Source organism: Leopardus geoffroyi, chromosome C3 (assembly GCF_018350155.1).
Source record: "Leopardus geoffroyi isolate Oge1 chromosome C3, O.geoffroyi_Oge1_pat1.0, whole genome shotgun sequence".
Taxonomy (NCBI): Eukaryota; Metazoa; Chordata; class Mammalia; order Carnivora; family Felidae; genus Leopardus; species Leopardus geoffroyi.
Genome location: NC_059338.1, coordinates 119814993 through 119836498, shown reverse-complemented (window position 1 = coordinate 119836498; position 21506 = coordinate 119814993). Strand labels below are relative to the sequence as shown.

The 21506-nt window shown below is 35.3% G+C and overlaps 1 protein-coding gene across 6 annotated transcripts in view; it reads left to right on the top strand.

Moving 5' to 3' along the window:
* The window catches only part of WWP1 (WW domain containing E3 ubiquitin protein ligase 1), a 134866-nt gene that overhangs the window by 30718 nt on the left and 82642 nt on the right, over positions 1 to 21506 (top strand). For 3 of the 6 annotated variants that reach the window (XM_045454570.1, XM_045454571.1, XM_045454572.1), the window contains 3 exons: positions 3301 to 3391; positions 14833 to 14971; positions 15595 to 15719. In XM_045454570.1, coding sequence (XP_045310526.1) covers positions 3322 to 3391; positions 14833 to 14971; positions 15595 to 15719 — 334 coding nt within the window. In that variant the 5' untranslated portion in view covers positions 3301 to 3321. The remainder of the gene's footprint in view (positions 1 to 3300; positions 3392 to 14832; positions 14972 to 15594; positions 15720 to 21506) is intronic. The other 3 variants (XM_045454569.1, XM_045454573.1, XM_045454568.1) reach the window with 1 other exon arrangement.

Sequence of the window (21506 nt, the reverse complement as noted above, 5' to 3'; positions counted from 1 at the left end):
TGCTTTTAAAAATCTGTCTAGACTTTTTATGGATTAGTTGAATTCTTGGGTTTTTTAAATTCTTTTCTACTCTACTAGCTTGGAAATTATACTGTCATTTCTATTTTATGATTACCCTTGAAATTCTGCTGAGAGTGCAGTACAGTCTAAAATTAAACCAGATTATAATCCCTCTGCAAGGGATTTACATAATTAGCTCCTATAATAAAATGTTGTTGTTATTTTACTCAGACAATATTTATTTAGATTTACTTGTATGGTTACCAATTTCTTTGCCCTTCTTTCCCTTGCCTCTTAGAGCATCCTTCTGTGGTAATTTTATTTGTATATGAAACATGTTCTTTAGATTTTCTTAAGGTAAAGGTCTACTGTTGATAAACTCTCTTTTGGTTTTTCTGGCAATGTCTTAATGTCTTCCATATTCTCCAAAGAGAGTTTTAGTGGTTGAATAATTTTTGTCTCAGTTCTTTGTAGATATGCTTGTTGTACCTTCTGTGCTTTCATTGTTGTTAAGAATTCTGTCACATTATTCTCTTCCTTTGTAATGTCTTCTCTCTGGCTGCTTTTATTTAACATGGTCCTTTGTTGGTGTCTGGCAGTTTCACTACTGTGTGGCCACATGTGAATGTCTTTATTTTTATCCCATCTCTTTTACATATACATATACATATACATATACATATACATATACATATACATATACACATACACATACACATACGTACATATATGCATGCTGTATTTCTTAGAATTGTGGATAAATGTCTTTCATTGTTTCTAGAAAATTAAGTCACTTTCTCTCCTAGTATGACCTCCTCTTTCTTCATTTTCTGGAATATGAATAGAAATATATGTCAAATTACTTTCATGTCTTTTAGCCTTTCTTTGGTATTTTCCATCTGTTTATTTCAGTACTTACTTGTTAATGACTTTTGCAGATTTATATTCAAATTTACTGATTCTTAAGTTCTATCTGGTCTGAATAAACTATAGAATTTAATAATAATATATTGAGATCATCTCATTAGTTATGATGAATGTGGCATACTGATGTGAGTTTTTATATACCCCACATGGAAGCTGGGTGTGGGGTATATGAGAGCTCCATTATCTTCTCAACTTGTATAAATCTGAAACCATTCTAAAAGAAAGAGTTTAAGCAAATTCTGTCAGGTTTCTTTTTCAAATATGCAATGCTATTTTTCCAAGTCTTTTTGCTTGACCGTGTTTTATCTTTCATTGTTAAAACTAAATTTTTAAAAATTTATACTTAATCTATACTATTAATCATCATAATATGTGAAGTCCATGTAGGCTCAGAGAGTATTATTTTTTGTTTCTACTCATGGTGACTTGTTTTCTTATAAGTTTGATTTTTTTTTTTTTTTTAAACCATAAGCTCATAACTGGTTGCTCTTTATCTTGGGTAATCACTGTGGCTTAAATTGGGGTCCATTCCTGCGAGCATATGTATATGTTTCTGCTGTGTTACAGGTTATAGCAGACTTGGGTCCTTGCTTCTTGTGGGAGTCTCTGCTCCCTTACCTTGCAACAGACCGAGTGCTTTATCTCTTGATCCCAGTGCTGCTATCAGCATGCACATCCAGGGCAATATTCTAGTTAAAAAAAATGTATTTTTTGCTTACTACTCGCTGTTATATTTCAGCTTAGTTAAAAGGTTTTTTTGTTGTTGTTTTTATGGTTTTTGTTTTGTTTGTTTTTTTGCTATTATATGGGGTGGGAGCAAGCTTGATAATTTTTTATACTTCTTGAAAATATAACAGTGTTTGAAAACTATACTTGTTTTAATTTATCCAGGATCTTTTACACTGAAGCAGGAGGACCTTTCAAAATATTTAGTATACCAGCTACTTAAAATTAAAAGCCTTCAGTTTCAAACCTTCACCATTGATTTTCTTCATTGTCCATGGATTATTGAAAGTTTCTATTCCCATTGATTTTCTTCTATGAATATGACACCTGACGTACCTGCAGGTGATGTAATCCTTGAGTTGGTTTTCTCACCTGCAGAATAACAGCATTGGCCTAGATGAGGTTGCAGAATCTGTGAATAAATGTTAACCAAAGTTAATTAATCAAATAGTAAGCAACTGTTTATCTTTTTTTTTTTTAATTTTTTTTAATGTTTTTATTTTATTTTTGAGAGAGAGAGACACACAGTGAGAGTAGGGGAGGGGCAGACAGAGATAGAGACAGAATCTGAAGCAGGCTCCAGACTCTGAGCTGTCAGCGCAGAGCCCAACATGGGGCTTGAACTCACAGACTGCAAGATCATGACCTGAGTCGAAGTCAGACGCCCAACTGACTGAGCCACCCAGGTGCCCCAACTGTTTATCTTTCTATACACATACACACATATATACAGACACATAATATATGCAACTATAAATAAGTGAAGAGAAAGTATAATGATTTTGAGAGTATTAGATTCCTGAATTTGGGGGAATGATCTAAATGGAGCGTAAAAAAGACTGCAAACAGGGAAAAACAAGATAAACATTATGTTCATTAATTTCTCTTCATCTTGACTAGAATGTTCCATTTTATCCTTCCTTTAGTGGGTTAAAGGTGGATAGAAATTTAGTCTTAAAATATTTGCCATGTAGAAAAAAGGTGAAGTAGCTCAGCTTTGTATTTTACTTAAAAAGTAAAAACTGAGGTGAAGGAATGAAGTAGAACATGGAAAAAATTAACTATATAAAGAAATGTAAGATTTACTGGAGACAGGATAACAAATGCAATATATAAATCTGAACTAGGTCCTATAGTGAAAAAATATGATAATGCCTTGTTTGTGACAGTCGAAATTACAGAATATGGACTGTATAATAGAGAATAGTAATGTACTAGTTAAATCCCTGAATTTGGTCGTTGTTCTTTTGTTATTTAAGAGCTTTGTATTAGGAAATACACATTGAAGTATTAAAAGGTGAAGTGCCAATTTACTTAGGTGGTTCAGATAAGTAAGCAAGTAAATAAATGAAGTATATCTTATATAATAAAAACTATTTGTATGTTTATTTTTTTTATAGACTAACCCTGGATTCTTAGTATCATCATTTATTTTGTCCAAATTGACCTAAATTTGGTTTATTGGCCATATTCTTCTTTAATGCTTATAGTACTAAGTTTTCATTTTAAATGGAAGACAACTGTGAATATGTCATTTGATGAGTTGAAAATATTGTATTAGGTATAGTTTCCTGATTGATTTAAACTGTTTTAATCATATTGAAAATTACACTCCCTTGTCTAACACCTGAATACACTTTTTAATAGGTTTAAGCTGAATATTGGGACATGGCCACTGCTTCACCACGTTCTGATACTAGTAATAACCACAGTGGGAGGTCACAGTTACAGGTAACTGGTAAGTTATTTTCGTAATAACTTAAAATAGCAATTCCCTGCTGAGCCTTCCTTTTTAATACGCAATTCAGCAAACTTATTCCATAAGTGTCTTTTCTTTTAGTTTCATACTGTGGTATGTTTGTTGCAATAGGTCTTAAAGGTAGAGATCTTCTAAAGTATTTTATTTATTCAGTAAATATTTATTGACCCTGTGCTGGATGCAGGGAAGATATATCCTCTTTGGTAGTGGGAAAATTTGGGTATTAGAAAAAACATCATTGAAATGGTTCTTAAATGGTTACTAGAGTAGAGAAGGATGCTGAAGGCTGTTTTTCATTTATTTAGCCATCCAGTCATAGGCCAGAATTTAATTGGAATTACATATAAGAAAACATAAGGCCCTAGTTCTCCAGGAATTTACTGTGTAGTATTAAGACAGGTTTGTTTTATATGGACAATTATCATACAGAGTGATTATTAACTAGGTGCAGTGAGAACTTAGAGGAACGTGTCTTTACTCTGCTTGGGATCGGAGATGGCCTGCAGACACAGGAGAATAGGGTAAGAGAAGGACTCAGAGCATAACACTTTAACTCTTGCAAGAGGAGTCAAAATTCATCTCAAATTAGATTGGAAGCAAAGAGCATTAGAGGGAGAGGGAACAGCATTTGCAGAAGATTAGAGAGTCTTGGTTAGCAGGTGAATTCATTCATTATATATCAACAATATAAATAACTGCAAGAGAAAAAATTCCTGGAGGTAAAATATATATTGGGGAGAGGGAGAGGGAGGGAAGAGAGTTTATAATAGCAAGATTGGCAGTGGAATTCTAGTTAGACAATGAAATGAAATAAATACATGTACCCAAAGGAACCAAGTTCTAAAATAATAAGTGAAAGATGTGGAGTAGTGTACATAGTATACAACCATATGGATATAAAAAAGGAGAGATGTGTGTATGCAGCTCTGTGCTTAGAATATCAGAACCAGTATTTGCCTCAGGAGAGGTGGGATTGAGAAGATACTGTAAGAAGATACTGTAATTCCTATGGTACTTATGCTATGAGGTCAGTTGTTCCTAGGGTTTTCAGTGACCAGGGCTAGGAAATGTTTGTCTTAGAAAGCAAAAACCAAATCCTGAGTTCATGCTGATATTTCAAATTCAAAATGACTGTAGTCTCTACATACCATTTTCCACTAAAAGGAGAAAAATGATATTTTTACTTTATTTGACTTTATATTTCTATCTCTCTTTCTCTTAACCCAAAAATCTTAATTCCAGATGACATTAACATAATTATGTCTGTTTTATCCTAATGCACACATACAGATTGGCAACATTAAAATTACTAAAAACAATAGACCCAGTTTATGATTTCTTTGTGAGTTTCCCTCCTTAGGGTGTATAGTCAGAATACCATGTTTCAAAGTAACTTAAAATAGTTTCCCATTTGGTTATACCACCAAGTTGATAATCAGTTGGGCTTATTGCTTTCAGTTATTTTTATTTTTGTTTATTGCATGTAAAACATTTATATAGTTCTGGAGTTAAAACTGTTAAATCAAGGTATATTTGGAGAGGTCTGGTTACTCCATGCCACTCCTCCCCCTTCTCTCCTTACCTAAAAATGTACATAAACATTTTTATTAGTTTTAGTTTGCTTTTCCATTGCTTCTTTTTGTTTTTTTAATTTTTTTTAATGTTTATTTTAGAGAGAGAGAGAGAGCACGAGCAGAGGAGGAGCAGAGAGAGAGGGAGACACAGAATCTGAAAGGTTCCAGGCTCTGAGCTGTCAGCACAGAGCCCGATGTGGGGCTCAAACTCATAAACCGTGAGATCATGACCTGAGCTGAAGCCCGACGCTCAGCCGACTGCGCCACCCAGGCGCCCCTGCTTCTTTTTGAAAATTTAAGCAGATATGTATAGTATATGTGTTCATATCTCTCCTCCCAATCACCACTTCTTAGGCACTTTTCTTCATTTTACAGTATTATCTTGGAGCTTGCTCCATAGCAGGATATATACCTTTCTGTTGTTGCATAGTATGTACTCTGTTGAATAGACCTACCAAAGCTAATTCAACTAGTCTCCTGTGGATGGACATCAGGATTCCATTCTTTTGCTATTACAAATAGTGCTACAATAAAGATTTATGCAAATGTCATTTCTTGTTTTTGCTCATGTGTCTTTAGGATAGAATCCTAGAATGAAATTGCTGAGTCAGGGAGTAGACACATGTAATATTGCCATTTATTGGCAAATTCCTCTCCATACGGTCTGTACCATTTTGTGTTTCCGGATATCTAAGAGAGTGCCTATTTCCCCATTGCTTCATCAAAAGATGTTATCAAGCTCTGGGTTGTTGACAGTTAGGGAAGAAGTAGTATCTTGGGAGCGCCTGGGTGGCTCAGTTGGTTAAGTGTCCAACTTGTGGTTTTGGATCAGGTCATGATCTCATAGTTTGTGAGTTCAAACCCTGTATCAGGCTCTGTGCTGAGAGCACAGGCCTGCTTGGGATTATCTCTGCTGCTCCCCCACTCGGGCTCACTCTTTCTTTCAAAATAATTTTATTTTTTAATGCTTATTTATTTAAAAAAAAATAGTAGTATCTTGGTGTCATTGTAAATATCATTTCTCTCATTATGAGTGAGGTTGAGCCATGTTTAAGGGGTATTGTATTTCATCTTCTGTGAACCATGAGGGTGTATGTTTTGAAGCAATTCCCTGGATGATTCTGATGTGTACTTCACTTCACAACCACCTAGGTAGGTAATTCCTAATATTTCTTCTTTTGCTCTACATAAGAGGCTTACAGCCACATTTTTCATTTTCAGTGTTATTTGTGCAGGACCTGTGGCTAACATATCTGAGGTGTAACTTTGTTTTTGGTCCTGACCTTTGTGTGAGTTCTTAGTTGAAATAACAAAAACTTGATCTGATTGATTTGAGCCAAAAACTAACTTACTGAACAGCTATCAAGTAGCTCATAGAATCACCATAAGTCTAGAGAACCAATTGGAAAATAGTTGTGGACCAGAGAAGTGCAAGTAGCCAAGATAATGCCACCATGGTATTTATCATTTTGAGTATCAATTACTCTTTTGAAATATAGTGATAGTCTTGGGAAACTGAACTTGGACCTATGCTAAATGGCACCAGATTTTAGTCCTTGCTTTTCTCTTTTCCCCTTTCCTCCCCTCCCCTTTTACCTTTCTTTCATTTTGTTGATCTAATTTTTTAAAAATACGAAGCACCGTAAAATCCACAATCTTAACTGATTTAACAATACCTTTTGGAATAAATATTTACTATTTTACCAGTTAAGACTGAGAATCAGATCAAGTGTCTTCTGTTAGGAAAATCCCAAGGTTTTAGGAGTCTAAGTTGTCTGTCGCTCCTTTTATTAGAGAACAGTGACCTCTGTTGATATTTCTTCTTTTTTTTTTTTTGTTTTGTATTGATATTTCTTTTATTTTTAAAATAATCAGTACCATGTTTAAGACCCTTCTGCTATTACAGTTTGGCAGGTATGATTTATAAACTGACATATTCTATTAACTGATTTATTTTTATTCCTATTTCTGTTCTTAACACATCTGATTGGCAGTAGCAAATAAGAATGTGAACATTGATCATGGAAAGAAGGAAAACTGTAAAAAAATTAAAAGAAAGTTACCCACCGTAATATGGTGATCTACTAGAGTAAAGCATGCACATAAGCATAGTAGCAAACATACGCATACCATCTAAAAATAGTTGAGATTTCAGGCTTTCTTTAGGAAAGGATAAGAAACAGAGTGCAAGGCATATAAAAACGTAAGACTTGAGATTGAAAAGCTAATGCACTGTTATGTTCACATTTGTAAATTTTTAGCTATTGTGTCTTCTATTACTTTCACCTTTTAAATTGTGATCATATGTATCATAATTTTGTATGAGTGTTTTAACTTTAACTTTATTTAGCTTTATTCTTTTCAAATGCTTCAACATTTATGGAATAATCTATCTTTTCCCATTGATTTGAAATGCTACCATGATCATATACAAACATCTTATTCTTTTTTTCATCTCTGCCCCTTACATCATAGATTATTTTAATTTTCATTTTTTTTAATCTTTTTTTTAACGTTTATTTATTTTTGAGACTGAGAGAGACAGAGCATGAACAGGGGAGGGTCAGAGAGAGAGAGAGGGAGACACAGAATCTGAAACAGGCTCCAGGCTCTAAGCTGTCAGCACAGAGCCTGACACGGGCTTGAACTCACGAACCGTGAGATCATGACCTGAGCCGAAGTCGGACGCTTAACCGACTGAGCCACCCAGGTGCCCCTTTAATTTTCATTTTGTAGTACTTTACAAAATATATTGGGAGAAGTCTCATTACTTGGTATTTTAAAATATATCTGCACCATTCTCTCTTTTTTTTTTTTTTTTTTACCTTTCATTTGAATTTTTGAGTCGTGCCTTCCCTTTTCCTCTGCTGCCATGCCGTCCCAAAACTCCCTCAAAACCAATGTTAATGTTTTCATTTAGATCATTTAAAAATAACGTATTAAGGGTGCCTGGGTGGCTCAGTCAGTTAAGCGTCCATCTTCGGCTCAGGTCACAATCTCACAATTCATGAGTTTGAGCCCTGCATCAGGCTCTGTGCTGACAGCTCAGAACCTGGAGCTTGTTTCAGATTCTGTGTCTCCCTTCCCTCTCTCCCTCTCCCCTGCTCCCAGTCTGTCTCTCTCTCAAAAATAAATAAACATTAAAAAAAAATAATGTATTAAATTAGAGATAATTGAAATCTTTCATTGTTAAAACTGCCAAATCCAGGAATATATCATGTCATTCCCATCAAGTCTTTTATGTCTATCTGTGAGGTTTCATAGTTATTTTCATGTAGATCCTCTACATTTATTAAATTTATTACTAGATTTGGGGGGGTGGGTAGGCGTTATTATTTTTTCCTGTTTTTATTTAATTTATTTCTTGGGGTATTTTTAATTTATTTTTTTAATTTACATCCAAACTAGTTAGCATATAGTGCAACAATGATTTCAGGAGTAGATTCCTTAATTCCCCTTACCCATTTAGCCCATCCCCCCTCCCACCCCCTCCAGTAACCCTCTGTTTGTTCTCCATATTTAAGAGCCTTTTATGTTTTGTCGTCCTCCCTGTTTTTATATTATTTTTGCTTCCCTTTCCTTAGGTTCATCTGTTTTGTATCTTAAAGTACTCATATGAGTGAAGTCATATATTTGTCTTTCTCTAATTCGCTTAGCTTAATACCTTCTAGTTCCATCCATGTAGGTGCAAATGGCAAGATTTCATTCATTTTTATTGCTGACTAATACTCCACCATATGTATACGTGTGTGTGTGTATACACACACACACACACACACACACACACACACCACATCTTCTTTATCCATTCATCCATTGATGGACATTTGGGCTCTTTCCATACTTTGGCTATTGTTGATAGTGCTGCTATAAACACTGGGGTTCATGTGCCCCTTTGAAACAGCATACCTGTATCCCTTGGGTAAATACCTATTGCTGGGTCATAGGGTAGTTCTATTTTTAACTTTTTGAGGAACCTCCATACTGTTTTCCAGAGTGGCTGCATCAGTTTGCATTTCCACCAGCAGTGCAAAAGAGATCTCTTTCTCCACATCCTCGTCAACATCTGTTGTTGCCTGAGTTGTTAACGTTAGCCATTCTGACAGGTGTAAGGTGGAATCTCATTGTGGTTTTGATTTGTATTCCCCTGATGATGAGTGATGTTGAGCATTTTTTCATGTGTCAGTTATCCATCTGGATGTTGTCTATGGAGAAGTGTCTATTCATGTCTTTTGCCCATCTCTTCACTGGATTATTTATTTTGGGGGTGTTGAGTTTGGTAAGTTCTTTATATATTTTGGTTACTAACTTTATCTGATATGTCGTTTGCAAATATCTTCTCCCATTCTGTTGGTTGCCTTTTAGTTTTGCTGTTTGTTTCCTTTGCTGTGCAGAAGCTTTTTATTTTGGTGAGGTCCCAGTAGTTCATTTTTGCTTTTGTTTTCCTTGCCTCTGGAGACATGTTGAGTAAGAAGCTGCTGCGGCCAAGATCAAAGAGGTTTTTGCCTGCTTTCTCCTCGAGGATTTTGATGGCTTCCTGTCTTACGTTTAGGTCTTTCATCCATTTTGAGTTTAGTTTTTTGTGTATAGTGTAAGAAAGTGGTCCAGGTTCATTTCTCTGCATGTCGCTGTCCAGTTTTCCCAGCACCACTTGCTGAAGAGACTGTCTTTATTCCACTGGATATTCTTTCCCGCTTTGTCAAAGATTAGCTGGCCATAGGTCTGTGGGTCCATTTCTGAGTTCTCTATTCTGTTCCATTGATCTGAGTTGTCTGTTCTTGTGCCAGTACCATACTGTCTTGATGATAACAGCTTTGTAATACATCTTGAAGTCCCGGATTGTGATGCCACCTGCTTTGGTTTTCTTTTTAAATATTGCTTTGGCTATCCGGGGTCTTTCTGGTTCCATACAAATTTTAGGATTGTTTGTTCTAGCTCCTTAAAGAATGCTGGTGTTATTTTGATAGGTATTACATTGAATTTGTAGATTGCTTTGGGTAGTGACATTTTAACAATACTTGTTCTTCCTATCCATGAGCATGGAATGTTGTTCCATTTTTTTGTGTCTTCTTCAATTTCTTTCATAAGCTTTCGGTAGTTTTCAGTGTATAGATTTTTCGCCTCTTTGGTTAGATTTATCCTAGGTATTTTATGGTTTTTGGTGCAAGGAATTGATCCCGTGATTTCTCTTTCTGTTGCTTCATTATTGGTGTATAGGAATGCAACCGATTTCTGTGCATTGATTTTATATTCTGCGACTTTGCTGAATTCATGGATCAGTTCTGGCAGTTTTTTGGTGGAATCTTGGGTTTTCCGTATAGAGTGTCGTGTCATATGCAAAGAGTGAAAGTTTAACCTCCTGCTGGCCGATTTGGATGCCTTTTATTTCTTTGTGTTGTCTGACTGCTGAGGCTAAGACTTCTAATACTGTGTTGAATAACAGTGGCGAGAGTGGACCTCCCTGTCTTGTTCCTGACCTTGTTCTTGAAAAGCTCTCATTTTTTCCCCATTGAGGATGATATTAGCACTGGGTCTTGAGGTGTTATTATTATGAGTGGGTCTCTTAAATGTTGTCTCTTTTTTTTTTTTTTTTTTTTTTCCAACGTTTATTTATTTTTGGGACAGAGAGAGACAGAGCATGAATGGGGGAGGGGCAGAGAGAGAGGGAGACACAGAATCGGAAACAGGCTCCAGGCTCTGAGCCATCAGCCCATAGCCTGACGCGGGGCTCGAACTCATGGACCGCGAGATCGTGACCTGGCTGAAGTCGGACGCTTAACCGACTGCGCCACCCAGGCGCCCCAAATGTTGTCTCTTTAGATACACGCATACGGACTCTTTCTGATAGATTTTTCAGTATTTATGTAATCTTAGAAGAGAGGACGTTTTGTGTATAACACCAAAGGAAACTTATTAAATGGGAAAATAAAGTTTATCCTGTGTATTTCACTAATTAGAATCTTACTTGAATTAACAAGGTTATCTTTTAGTTACTTAAAATCATAGCATTTTAGTTATTTATATTAAATTTTTGCCCAAATTGTCTTTTAAAAATCACTTTCTTTACCTTGCTAGCACCTAGTATTATTGAAGACTTTGCCAATAAAAGGTGTAAAATGGATAGATTTTGAATGTATCTGTAATTAACTCAGAAGAGTTAATTCTATACAGTAAATAAGAATAATAATAATGATAATAATAATAGGTAATAGTTACCATAAGTGGGTGCCAGGCATGCATTTATAATAATTGTACTTTTAGGCTTTCCTTCACCAATCCTAAGAATCAGATACTATTGTTCCCCTATTTTTCAAATGAGAAAATTGAGGGTCAGAGAGGTTAATTGATTTACTTAAGGTCAGATATCTAGTAAGTGGCAGAGTTAAAATATGAACCCAGATGTGTCCACATCACTTATTTTTTTTAAAAGCAGCTTTAGGTTCACAGCAAAATTGAGAGGAAGGTACAGAGATTTCCCATATACCTCTGATCCTACACATGCATAGCCTCCTCCATTAATAATCATTCACCAGAGTGGGGCATTCATTACAATTGATGAACCTACTTTCACACATCATAGTCACTCAAAGTGCATAGTTTACTTTAAGGCTCATTCTTGGTGTTATACCTTCTGCAGGTTTGGACAATTGTATAATGACCTGTATCCATCTTTAGTAACATGGAGTGTTTTCACTGCCCTAAAATTCTTCTGTGCTCCATCTGTTCATTCCTCACCCATTCCCCAAGCCCTGGCAACCACTGATCTTTTTACTGTCTTTCCTGGAATGTTGTATAGTTAGAATTATGCAGTATATAGCCTTTTCAGATTGACATTTTTCATTTGGTAAAACTAAATAAAACTTAAATATGCATTTAAGTTTTCTGTAGGTTTTTCTGTGGCTTGATAGCTTATTTCTCTTTAGTGCTGCATAATATTCCATTGTCTGGGTATACTACAGTTTGTTCATTCACCTACTGAAGGACATCTTGGTTGCTTCTAAGTTTTGGCAGTTATGAATAAAACTGCTGTAAATATCCATGTGTGTTTTTTTGTGTAGATACAACTTTTCACCTCCTTTGGATAAATACCAAGGAGTACAATTCCTGGCTCATATGGTAAGCCTGTGTCTAGTTATAAGAAACCAACAAACTGTTTTTCAAAGTGGCTGTACCATTTTGCGTTCCCACCAGCAATGAGTAAGAGTTCCTGTTCCTCCACATACTCCGCAACGTTTAGTGTTGCTGGTGTTCCAGAGTTTGGCTGTTCTAATATGTATGTGTAGTGGTATCTCATGGTTGCTTAAATTTGTTTTTTTCAGATAACATTTTAAACAGCTTTTCATATGCTTACTTGTTGTCCACATACTTATCGGGTAAAGTGCTGTTAAGGTCTTTGGCCCATTTTTTAAAAATAAGGTTGTTTTCTTGTTGAGTTTTAAGAGTCCTGTATATATTTTGGACAACAGTTCTTTATCAGATGTGTCCTTTGCATATATTTTCTTTCATTCTGTGGTATGTCTTCTTATTCTCTTGACATTGTCTTTTGCAGAGCAGAAGTTTTTAACATTAATGAAGTACAACTTATCAGTTGTTTCTTTCATGGATCATGCCTTTGGTGTTGTATTTAAGAAAGCATCACTATACCCAAGGTCATGTAGATTTTCTTATCTTCTAAAGAGTATTATGGTTTTATGTTTTACATTTAGGTCTGTGATACATTTTGAGTTAATTTTTATGAAGGATGTTAGGTTTGTGCTTGCATTAATATTTTTGCATGTGGATGTCCAATTGTGCCAGCACCATTTGTTGAAAAGACACCTTTTGCTTTTAACACCATGCAGTATTGCCTTCCCCTTCTAGTGTATCGATAAGCCCTGCTTATTTTGAGGAAATCACTCTTCAATTTGGAGTGAAGAATCTTGGGTGGGGGACTTTTTGAGAGAGAGATGTCTGTGCCTTCTATGTCACTACAGTGGTGTTGAACTTAGAGCAATTTGCAACAGAAGGATGGGAATGAGTTTTGCCAAGACCCTGATAATAGCACTTCAGGCATACCATTGAACACTCTGATTGTTTTATGTTACCAGTACTTAATTATAGTATTTCTTTGAGTCTCTCTTGCTGTACTTCAGATATTAATTAAAGATATACTATATTTCAAATACTTGTGGCAGCATTTATCACTTTGTATTTCAGTGATTTATTTGTGTGACTGTTTGTTACTATTTTCTCACAGTAGAATGGAAGGCATTAGCTTATGTTCCTATCCTTAACATGTGATACAGATACGGCATGGAGGAAGTGTTCCACTTTCTCATCTCAGACCCATGTATTCATAGGTAATAGATGATAGAGGTGATCTTGATAAGTTATTACTGCTGGTAGTCGTAGTTTGCGCTGAAAATACATACTCCTTATTTGAATTAGTAGTTGTAAAAATTATTTAAAATTAATTGCTTAGCTTAAATTAAATAGGTCTTCCTCCAAATCAGGTCAATTTGGTATAAAATTCACTTTTTAAACTTCATAAACCTGTGAAGGGTTATGGTTAATTTCTCAAATGACATTTTGATATTAATGTTTTTATATGAAAAAGCAAATACTTCCCTTTTTTTTGGAAACCAAAAAACCGGATAAAGCATTTTTTTAAATATTGCCCAAGTTCATATAATTTTCAGTAGGCAAGTATGAAACACTACCTGTAGTGCACAGGTTAATAGGTATGTTGAATCTGAAGATACTTACCTTTCTCTTGATGCTTGATGCAGTTCATTATTAAATTCAAATGGTTGGCAAGGATGTGGAGAAATTGGAACCCTTATATCCTGCTGGTGGGGATGTAAAATGGTACAACTACTTTGGAAAACATCTGGCATTATTCAACAGAGTTATCATATGACCCAGTAGTTCCACTCCTAGGTGTATGCCAAGAGAAATGAAAACATATGTCCACACAAAAACTTGTGCATGAATGTTTATAGTAGTATTATGCACAATAGACAACAACCCAGTAGAAACAGCCCAGATCTCTATCAACTGATGAATGGGCAGATAAAAAGGATACCTGTACAGTGGAATATTATTTGTCAATAAAAGGAATGAAGTACTGATACATGCTACAACATGGATGAACCTTGAAAGCATGCTAAGTGTGAAAGAAGACAGTCACAAAAAACCATATGTTATATGAATCCATTTCTGTGAAATGTCCAGAATAGGCAAATCTATAGATGGAGAGTAATTGGTAGTAGCCTAGGGCCAAGGGGGAGGGACTGGGAGGAAATAGGGTGACTATGTGGGGTTTCTTTTTGGGGTGATGAATATGTTTTTAATTCGCTTATGGTGATGGTTGCACAACTGTGAATATATTAAAATCATTGAATTATAGGGGCGCCTGGGTGGCTCAGTCGGTTAAGCATCTGACTGGCTCAGGTCATGATCTTGCAGTTTGTGAGTTTGAGCCCCGCGTCAGGCTCTGTGCTGACAGTTCGGAGGCTGAAGGTGCTTGAGATTCTGTCTCCCTCTCTCTCTGCCCCTTCCCCCGCTTGTGCTGTCTCTCTCTGTCTCTCAAAAATGAATAATGTAAAAAAATAAAAAAAAAAAACATTGAATTATACAGATTAAATGGGTGAATTATATGGTATGTGAATTTTATTTCTGTAAAACTGTCAAGAATTCAGATGATTCTTGGGCATTATCAATAATAGCCCTTTTGTATTGTTTCTTCATTCTCCAAGGAAAAGAGTTTAAGTTGCTTAAGAAGCACAGTTCCGTTTTTATTGATTTATTACTACAAAATACTATTTGTTTACATGTATTCACTACTGATTACCATGTTTCTGTTAGTTTCTAGTGCCAAACTAAAAAGAAAAAAGAACTGGTTTGGAACAGCAATATATACAGAAGTAGTTGTAGATGGAGAAATTAAGAAAACAGCAAAATCCAGTAGTTCTTCTAATCCAAAATGGGATGAACAACTAACCGTGTAAGTACCTTGCATAGAGAATGCAAAATTTCCAAAAGGGAAAGTATGCTTGAAAATCTTTTGTGATTTTGTTGTTGTAGTTGTAAGATGACTTCAAAGTAGGAGTGCGATTTTCTAGTGTGAATATACAATTTTAAGTATGATGAGACTTTTGGTTAATTTTATTTTCTTTAGAGAGGAAGTATAATAATTCTTGCTTTTTGTTTTATTAACTGAATTATTCCATATACCCATATTTTCTGTTACTGTCTTGTAAAAATAGTGTAAAAAATCAGTTATCCTTAATTTTGTCATTTGAAACATAATGTTGGCATAGTAGAAGTGTTAAAAAATAATGCCATCAGTTGTCTTAAATCTTTAGGAATTCGTTCAAATAGAAATAGTGTTATTGTGAAATCTCAACAGGACTCTTGATCTATTGCTGCTATTTTGGTTTGCTAATTATAAAAACTCTTAGTTACTGAAGTCCTAATATACGTGAAAGCAAATCATTATTTTTATTTATAATTCAGATAGTTTACTGTTTCATACAGTATTTTTTCTCAAACTGAATTCATGGCTTTTTAAAAATTATTGAAGTAAATGTATACTCCTGTATTTTTGTTATAATTTTACCCATACAGAAATGTGACCCCACAGACTACATTGGAATTTCGAGTTTGGAGTCATTATACTTTAAAGGCAGATGCTTTATTAGGAAGAGCAACCATAGATCTGAAACAAGCTCTGTTAATACACAATAGAAAATGTAAGTTTTTGTTCTGATCTTTGTTTCTTTAAAAACTTATTTTAGACTCTTTACAAAGTATCCTGAAGTCCAACAGCAAAAAATAGTTTTGTATTTACAAAAGAGAACTTTTAGTTATTGCCTGTGATTGCTTTTAAGTTTGTGGTATTACATGAAATAGGAAGTACTCTGACCTTTCTCCATCTAGCAGATTTACAGGATGATCTTAGTTATCCGTGAGTACCCTGTTATCAGTGATCATCAGTGATTTATTACTTTCTTATTACATACTTTAAAACTTGACAAAATGATCATAATTTGAGCCTATTGCTAACTTTTTAGTAATTTGTACAGGATAAATTCTTACTCACATTTTCTTATTATATAACTAGTTCATTATAGAAAATACAGAGAATATACAAAATCATAGAGGAATATAAATTATCTGTAATTCTATCCGAGGATAACCACTCCTAATAACTTGGTCTCTTGTCTTTTTACTGTTCATAGATACATATTTCTTTTTTTGCATCTACTGGTTTATCCCCTGCTTTTTTCATTTAACAATGTAATATGAACATAATGTTTACATGATACTAAATATTTCTAGCCTGGGTAAGATGGTTTAAGCTTCAGTTATTTGTAAATCTCCTGCAAAAATTTTGGGGTATCCTTATGTTCATAATTCTGGGATAAGAGTTCATTTCTTTTAGCAAAATCTCAAAATATTGGGTGGTCCAAAGAGTCTGGTTTATGATTTAACTTATCCCTTATTATTTAACATTTAGGCAGTTCCTAATAATAGTTCACTCAAACCAGTGCCCCTGTTCAGATATGTAAATCTTCCTGTGCACTCCTTTATTTCTTTAGAAATTTTCTCATTTCCAAAAGATGTGCTGAGTTACAGGCTAAAATGCTAATGTTTTAAATAATGAGTTGATTTTTTAAAGTTTTTTTCTGTTTTTAACAAAAATCCACATACAACCTAAAAATCCGTGTTTGATGTAGTTTTTGGACATAAGGAGTTATGAGTCAAGAAAATGTAAAAGCCTTACCAATTTTTATGTGTACAGATGTTTTAAAAAAAATACTCTTTTGAAGCAATGGAAGTTTAATTCCCTGCTATGCCATGGCTTTTGGTCATGCAATTCTCTCTTGGTTCTAGAAATAAGTAGTAGGTCTTTTAAGCATATAATACCCTGCCTGGTCTGATGGTGGCTGGATTTGTGCTTTTTTCTTGGCTATATGGCATTATTGGTGTAAATATATAATACCTCAGTTAACTTCTGTTATTTCAGAATTATGTTTGGTTTTGCCAATTTATATTAGCGCTTTCTGCATTTGATTAAGTTTTGCATGAGACTTTTATTTTTTTTTGAGTATACTTGATGTACAATGCTACATTAGTTTCAGATATACAACATAGTGATTTAACAACTCTATATCTAGGCTGTGCTCACCACAAGTGTAGCCACGGTTACCATACAAAGCCATTATAACACCACTGACTATATTCCCCATGCTGTACCTTGTATGCTTGTGACTTATTCCGTAACTTGGAGCCTATGTCTCCCACTTCTTCACCCATTTTTGTCCATCCCCCATCCTTTCCCCTCTGGCCACCATCAGTTTGTTCTCTGTATTTGTGTGTCTATTTCTCCACATGTAAGTGAAATCATATGTTATTTGTCTTTCTCTGACTTGTTTCACTTAGCCTGTAGGTCTGTCCATGTTGTCGCAGATGGCAAGATCTCATTCTTTTGTAGGGTTGAGTAATATCCCTCTGTGTGTGTGTGTGTGTGTGTGTGTGTATGCGTGCGCACACACGTGTATATAGATACATATACACACGTATATGTGTATATACGTACATATATACACACACATACTCCACATCGTTTGATTTTTTAACTTTTTTTTTTTTAAGTTTTATTTATTTTGGGAGGAAGGACTGAGATAAAGGGAGAGACAGAATTCCAAGCAGTCCCCACACTGTTAGCCTGACACAGGGTTGAACTCACAAACTGTGAGATCATGACCTGAGTCCAAATCAAGAGTTGGACACTTAGCTGACTGAGCCACACAGGTGCCCCCACATCTTTTTTATCCATTCATCTATTGATAGACATGGGTTCTTCCATATCTTGGCAGTTGCAAATAATGCTGCAGTAAACATAGGGATGCATGTATCTCTTCGAGTCAGTGTTTTCGTTTTCTTTGGGTAAATACCCAGTAGTAGAATTACTGGATCATATGGTATTTCTCTTTTTAATGTTTTGACAAACCTCCATACTGTTTTCCACAGTGGCTGCATCAATTTATATTCCCACAACAGTGCACATTCCTACAACAATACATTCTCCACATTCTCCCCAATACTTGTTATTTCTTGTTATTTCCACATTCTGACAGGTGTGAGGTGATACCTCATTGTGGTTTTGCTTTGTATTTCCCTGATGATTAGTGAGTGATGTTGAGCATCTTTACATGTCTGTTGGCTATCTGTACGTTTTCTTTGGAAAGATGTCTGTTTAGATCCTCTGCCCATTTTAAATGTTTATTTATTTTGAGAGAAATAGAACAGGCCAGGGAGGGGCAGAGAGAAAGAAAATCCGAAGCAGACTTTGCTGTCAGCTCAAAGCCCCGACATGGGGCTCACAAACTGAGATCATGACCTGAGCTGAAACCAAGAGTTGGACACTTAACTAAGCCACCCAGGCTCCCCTCTACCCATTTTAAATCAGCTTGTTTGGGGTTTTTTGGTGTTGAGTTGTAGAAGTTTTTTGTTTTTGTTTTTATTTATTTATTTTTTTTTTTATCAGTCCCTTATTGGATAGATCATTTGCAAATATCTCCTCCCATTTACTAGTTCCCTTTTTGTTTTGTTGATGGTTTCCTTTGTTGTGCAAAAGGTTTTTCGTTTGGTGTGGTCCCAATAGTTTACTTTTGCTTTTGCTTCCCTTGCCTGAGGAGACCTTTCTATAAAAATGTTGCTAAGGCCAGTGTCAAAGAGATTACTCCCTTTATTTTCTTCTGGGAATTTATGATTTCAGATCTCACATTTGGGTCTTTAATTCATTTTGAGTTTATGTGTGTGGTTTAAGAAAGGGGTTCAGTTTCATTTTTTTGCATGTAGTTAGCCAGTTTTTCCAGTACCATTTATTGAACAGACTGTCTTTCCCCCTGTGAATTCTTGCCTCCTTGGTCATAGAATAACCATATAAGTGTGGGTTTATTTCTTGGCTCTGTATTCTGTTCCATTAATCTATGTGTCTATTTTTGTGCCAGAACCATACTGTTTGATTATTATTGCCTTGTAGTATATCTTGGAAGTCTGTGATTATGATACCTCCAAGCTTTGTTCTTTTTCAAGATTGCTTTGGCTGTTTGGGCTCTTTTGTAGTTCCATACAAATTTTAGGACAATTTGTTTTAGTTCTGTGGAAAATACTATTGATATTTTGATAGGGATGCATTAAATCTGCAGATTGCTTTGGGTAGTATGGACATTTTAACAATATTCTTCCAACCGATGAATATGGTATGTCTTTCCATTTCTGTCATCTTCAATTTGTTCATTAGTGTTTTATAATTTTCACAATATCAGTCTTTTACCTCCTTGGTTATATTCCTAGATATTTTATTCTTTTGGTATAATTATAAATGGAATTGTTTTCTTTTTTTCTTAATTTTGTAAAAAAAATTTTATTTACTTAAAAATTTTTTTAATGTTTATTTATTTTGAGAGAGAGAGCGCACAAGCCGGGAGAGACAGAAAGAGAGAGAGAGACAGACAGAAACCGAAGTAGGCCCCAGGCTCCATGCTGTCAGCACAGAGCCCAACATGGGGCTTGAACCCATGAGCTATGAGATTATGACCTGAGCCAAAGTCAGATGCTTAACCTACTGAGCCACCCTGTTGCCCCAGAATTGTTTTGTTAATGTCTCTTTCCCCTGCTTCACTATTAGTGTATAGAAATGTAACGGATGTTAATTTTGTATCCTGAAAGTTTACTGCATTCATCTATTAGTTCTGATAGATTTTTGGTGGAGTCCTTAGGGTTTTCTGTGTGTGGTATCATGTCACCTCCAAATAGTGACAGTTTGACTTTTTTCTTGCCATTTTGGATATCTTCTCTTCTTTTTCTTGTTTGATTGCTTTACCAAGGATTTTAAATACTATGTTGAATAAAAGTGGCAAGAGTGAACATCCTTGTCTTGTTCGTGATCTTAGAGGAAAAGCTCTCAGTTTTTACAGTGAGTATGATATTATTAGGTGTGGGGTTTTCGTATATGGCTTTTATTACATTCCCTGTAAACCCACTTTGTTTAATTTTTATTATGAATGTATGTTGAACGTTGTCATAAGCCTTTTCTGCGTCTATTGAGATGATCATGTGGTTTTTATCTTTGATTTTGTTAATGTGGTGTATCACATTGATTTGTGAATATTGAACCATCCCTACATCCCCAGGATAAATCCCACTTGATTATAGTGAATGATCCTTTTAATGTATTATTGAATACAGTTTGCTAAAATTTTGTTGAGGCGTTTTGCATTTGTGTTCATCAGGAATATTGGCCTGTAGTATTCTTTTTTTGTAGTGTCTTTGGTTTTGGTATCAGAGTAATTTTGGCCTTGTTGAATGTATTTGTAAGTTTTCCCTCCTCTTCTGTTTTTTGGAATAGTCTGAGGAGAACAGGTGTTAACTCTTCTTTAAGTGTTTGGTAGAGTTCTCCTATGAATCCATCTGGTTCTTTGTTTTTTGGGAATTTTTTCCCCAATTTCGTTACTAGTAATTGGTCTGTTCTGATTTTCTGTTTTTTTCCTTATTCACTTTGGAATATCATATATTTCTAGAATTTATCCATTTCTTATAGGTTATCCAATTTGTTGGCATATAATTTTTATTTTTTATTTTTTAACGTTTATTTATTATTGAGAGACACAGAGAGACAGAGCATGAGCATGGGAGGGGCAGGGAGAGAGGGAGACACAGAATCGGAAGCAGGCTCCAGGCTCTGAGCTGTCAGCACAGAGCCCGATGTAGGGCTCAAAGTTGTGAACCGTGAGATCATGACCTGAGCTGAAATTGGACGCTTAACCAACTAAGCCACCCAGGCACCCCTGATATGTTAATTTTTATGTGTTGTGGCATGGATCCCCTCGGGTCATCTTGTTTAGAACCCTCTGTGCTTCCTGAAACCATGATGTCTATTTCCTTCTCCAGGTTGGGGAAGTTTTCAGCTGTTATTTCTCAAATAACAGGGACAGAAAACTGTCCCTTTCTCTCTTTTCCTTCTGGAACCAATATAATGTAAATGATTGCTTGATTTTGTCCAAGAGATCCCATAGCTTATCCTCAATTTTAAAAATTTCAGTTTTCTTTTTGTTGTTCAGCGTGGGTGCTGTTACCCTTCCTTCCAGATCACTGAGTTTTTCTTCATTGTCTAATCTGTTCCCTCTAGCGTATTTTTCATTTTTGTTTTTGTATTCTTCAACCCAGATTAGTTCTGTTTTATATTTTCTTTTTTTTTGTTGTTGTTTTTAATTTTTTTAAATCTTTATTTTTGAGAGAGAGAGAGACAGAGTGGGAGCTGGGGAGGAACAGAGAGAGAGGGAGACACAAATCTGAAGCAGTCTCCAGACGGCTATGAGCCATCAGCATAGAGCCTGACGTGGGGCTCAAACTCACGAACTGCGAGTTCACAACCTGAGCTGAGATCGGACTCTTAACGGACTAAGCTGCCCAGGTGCCCCAGTTCAGTTTTATATTTTCTATGTCTTTGTTGAAATTGTCACTAAGTT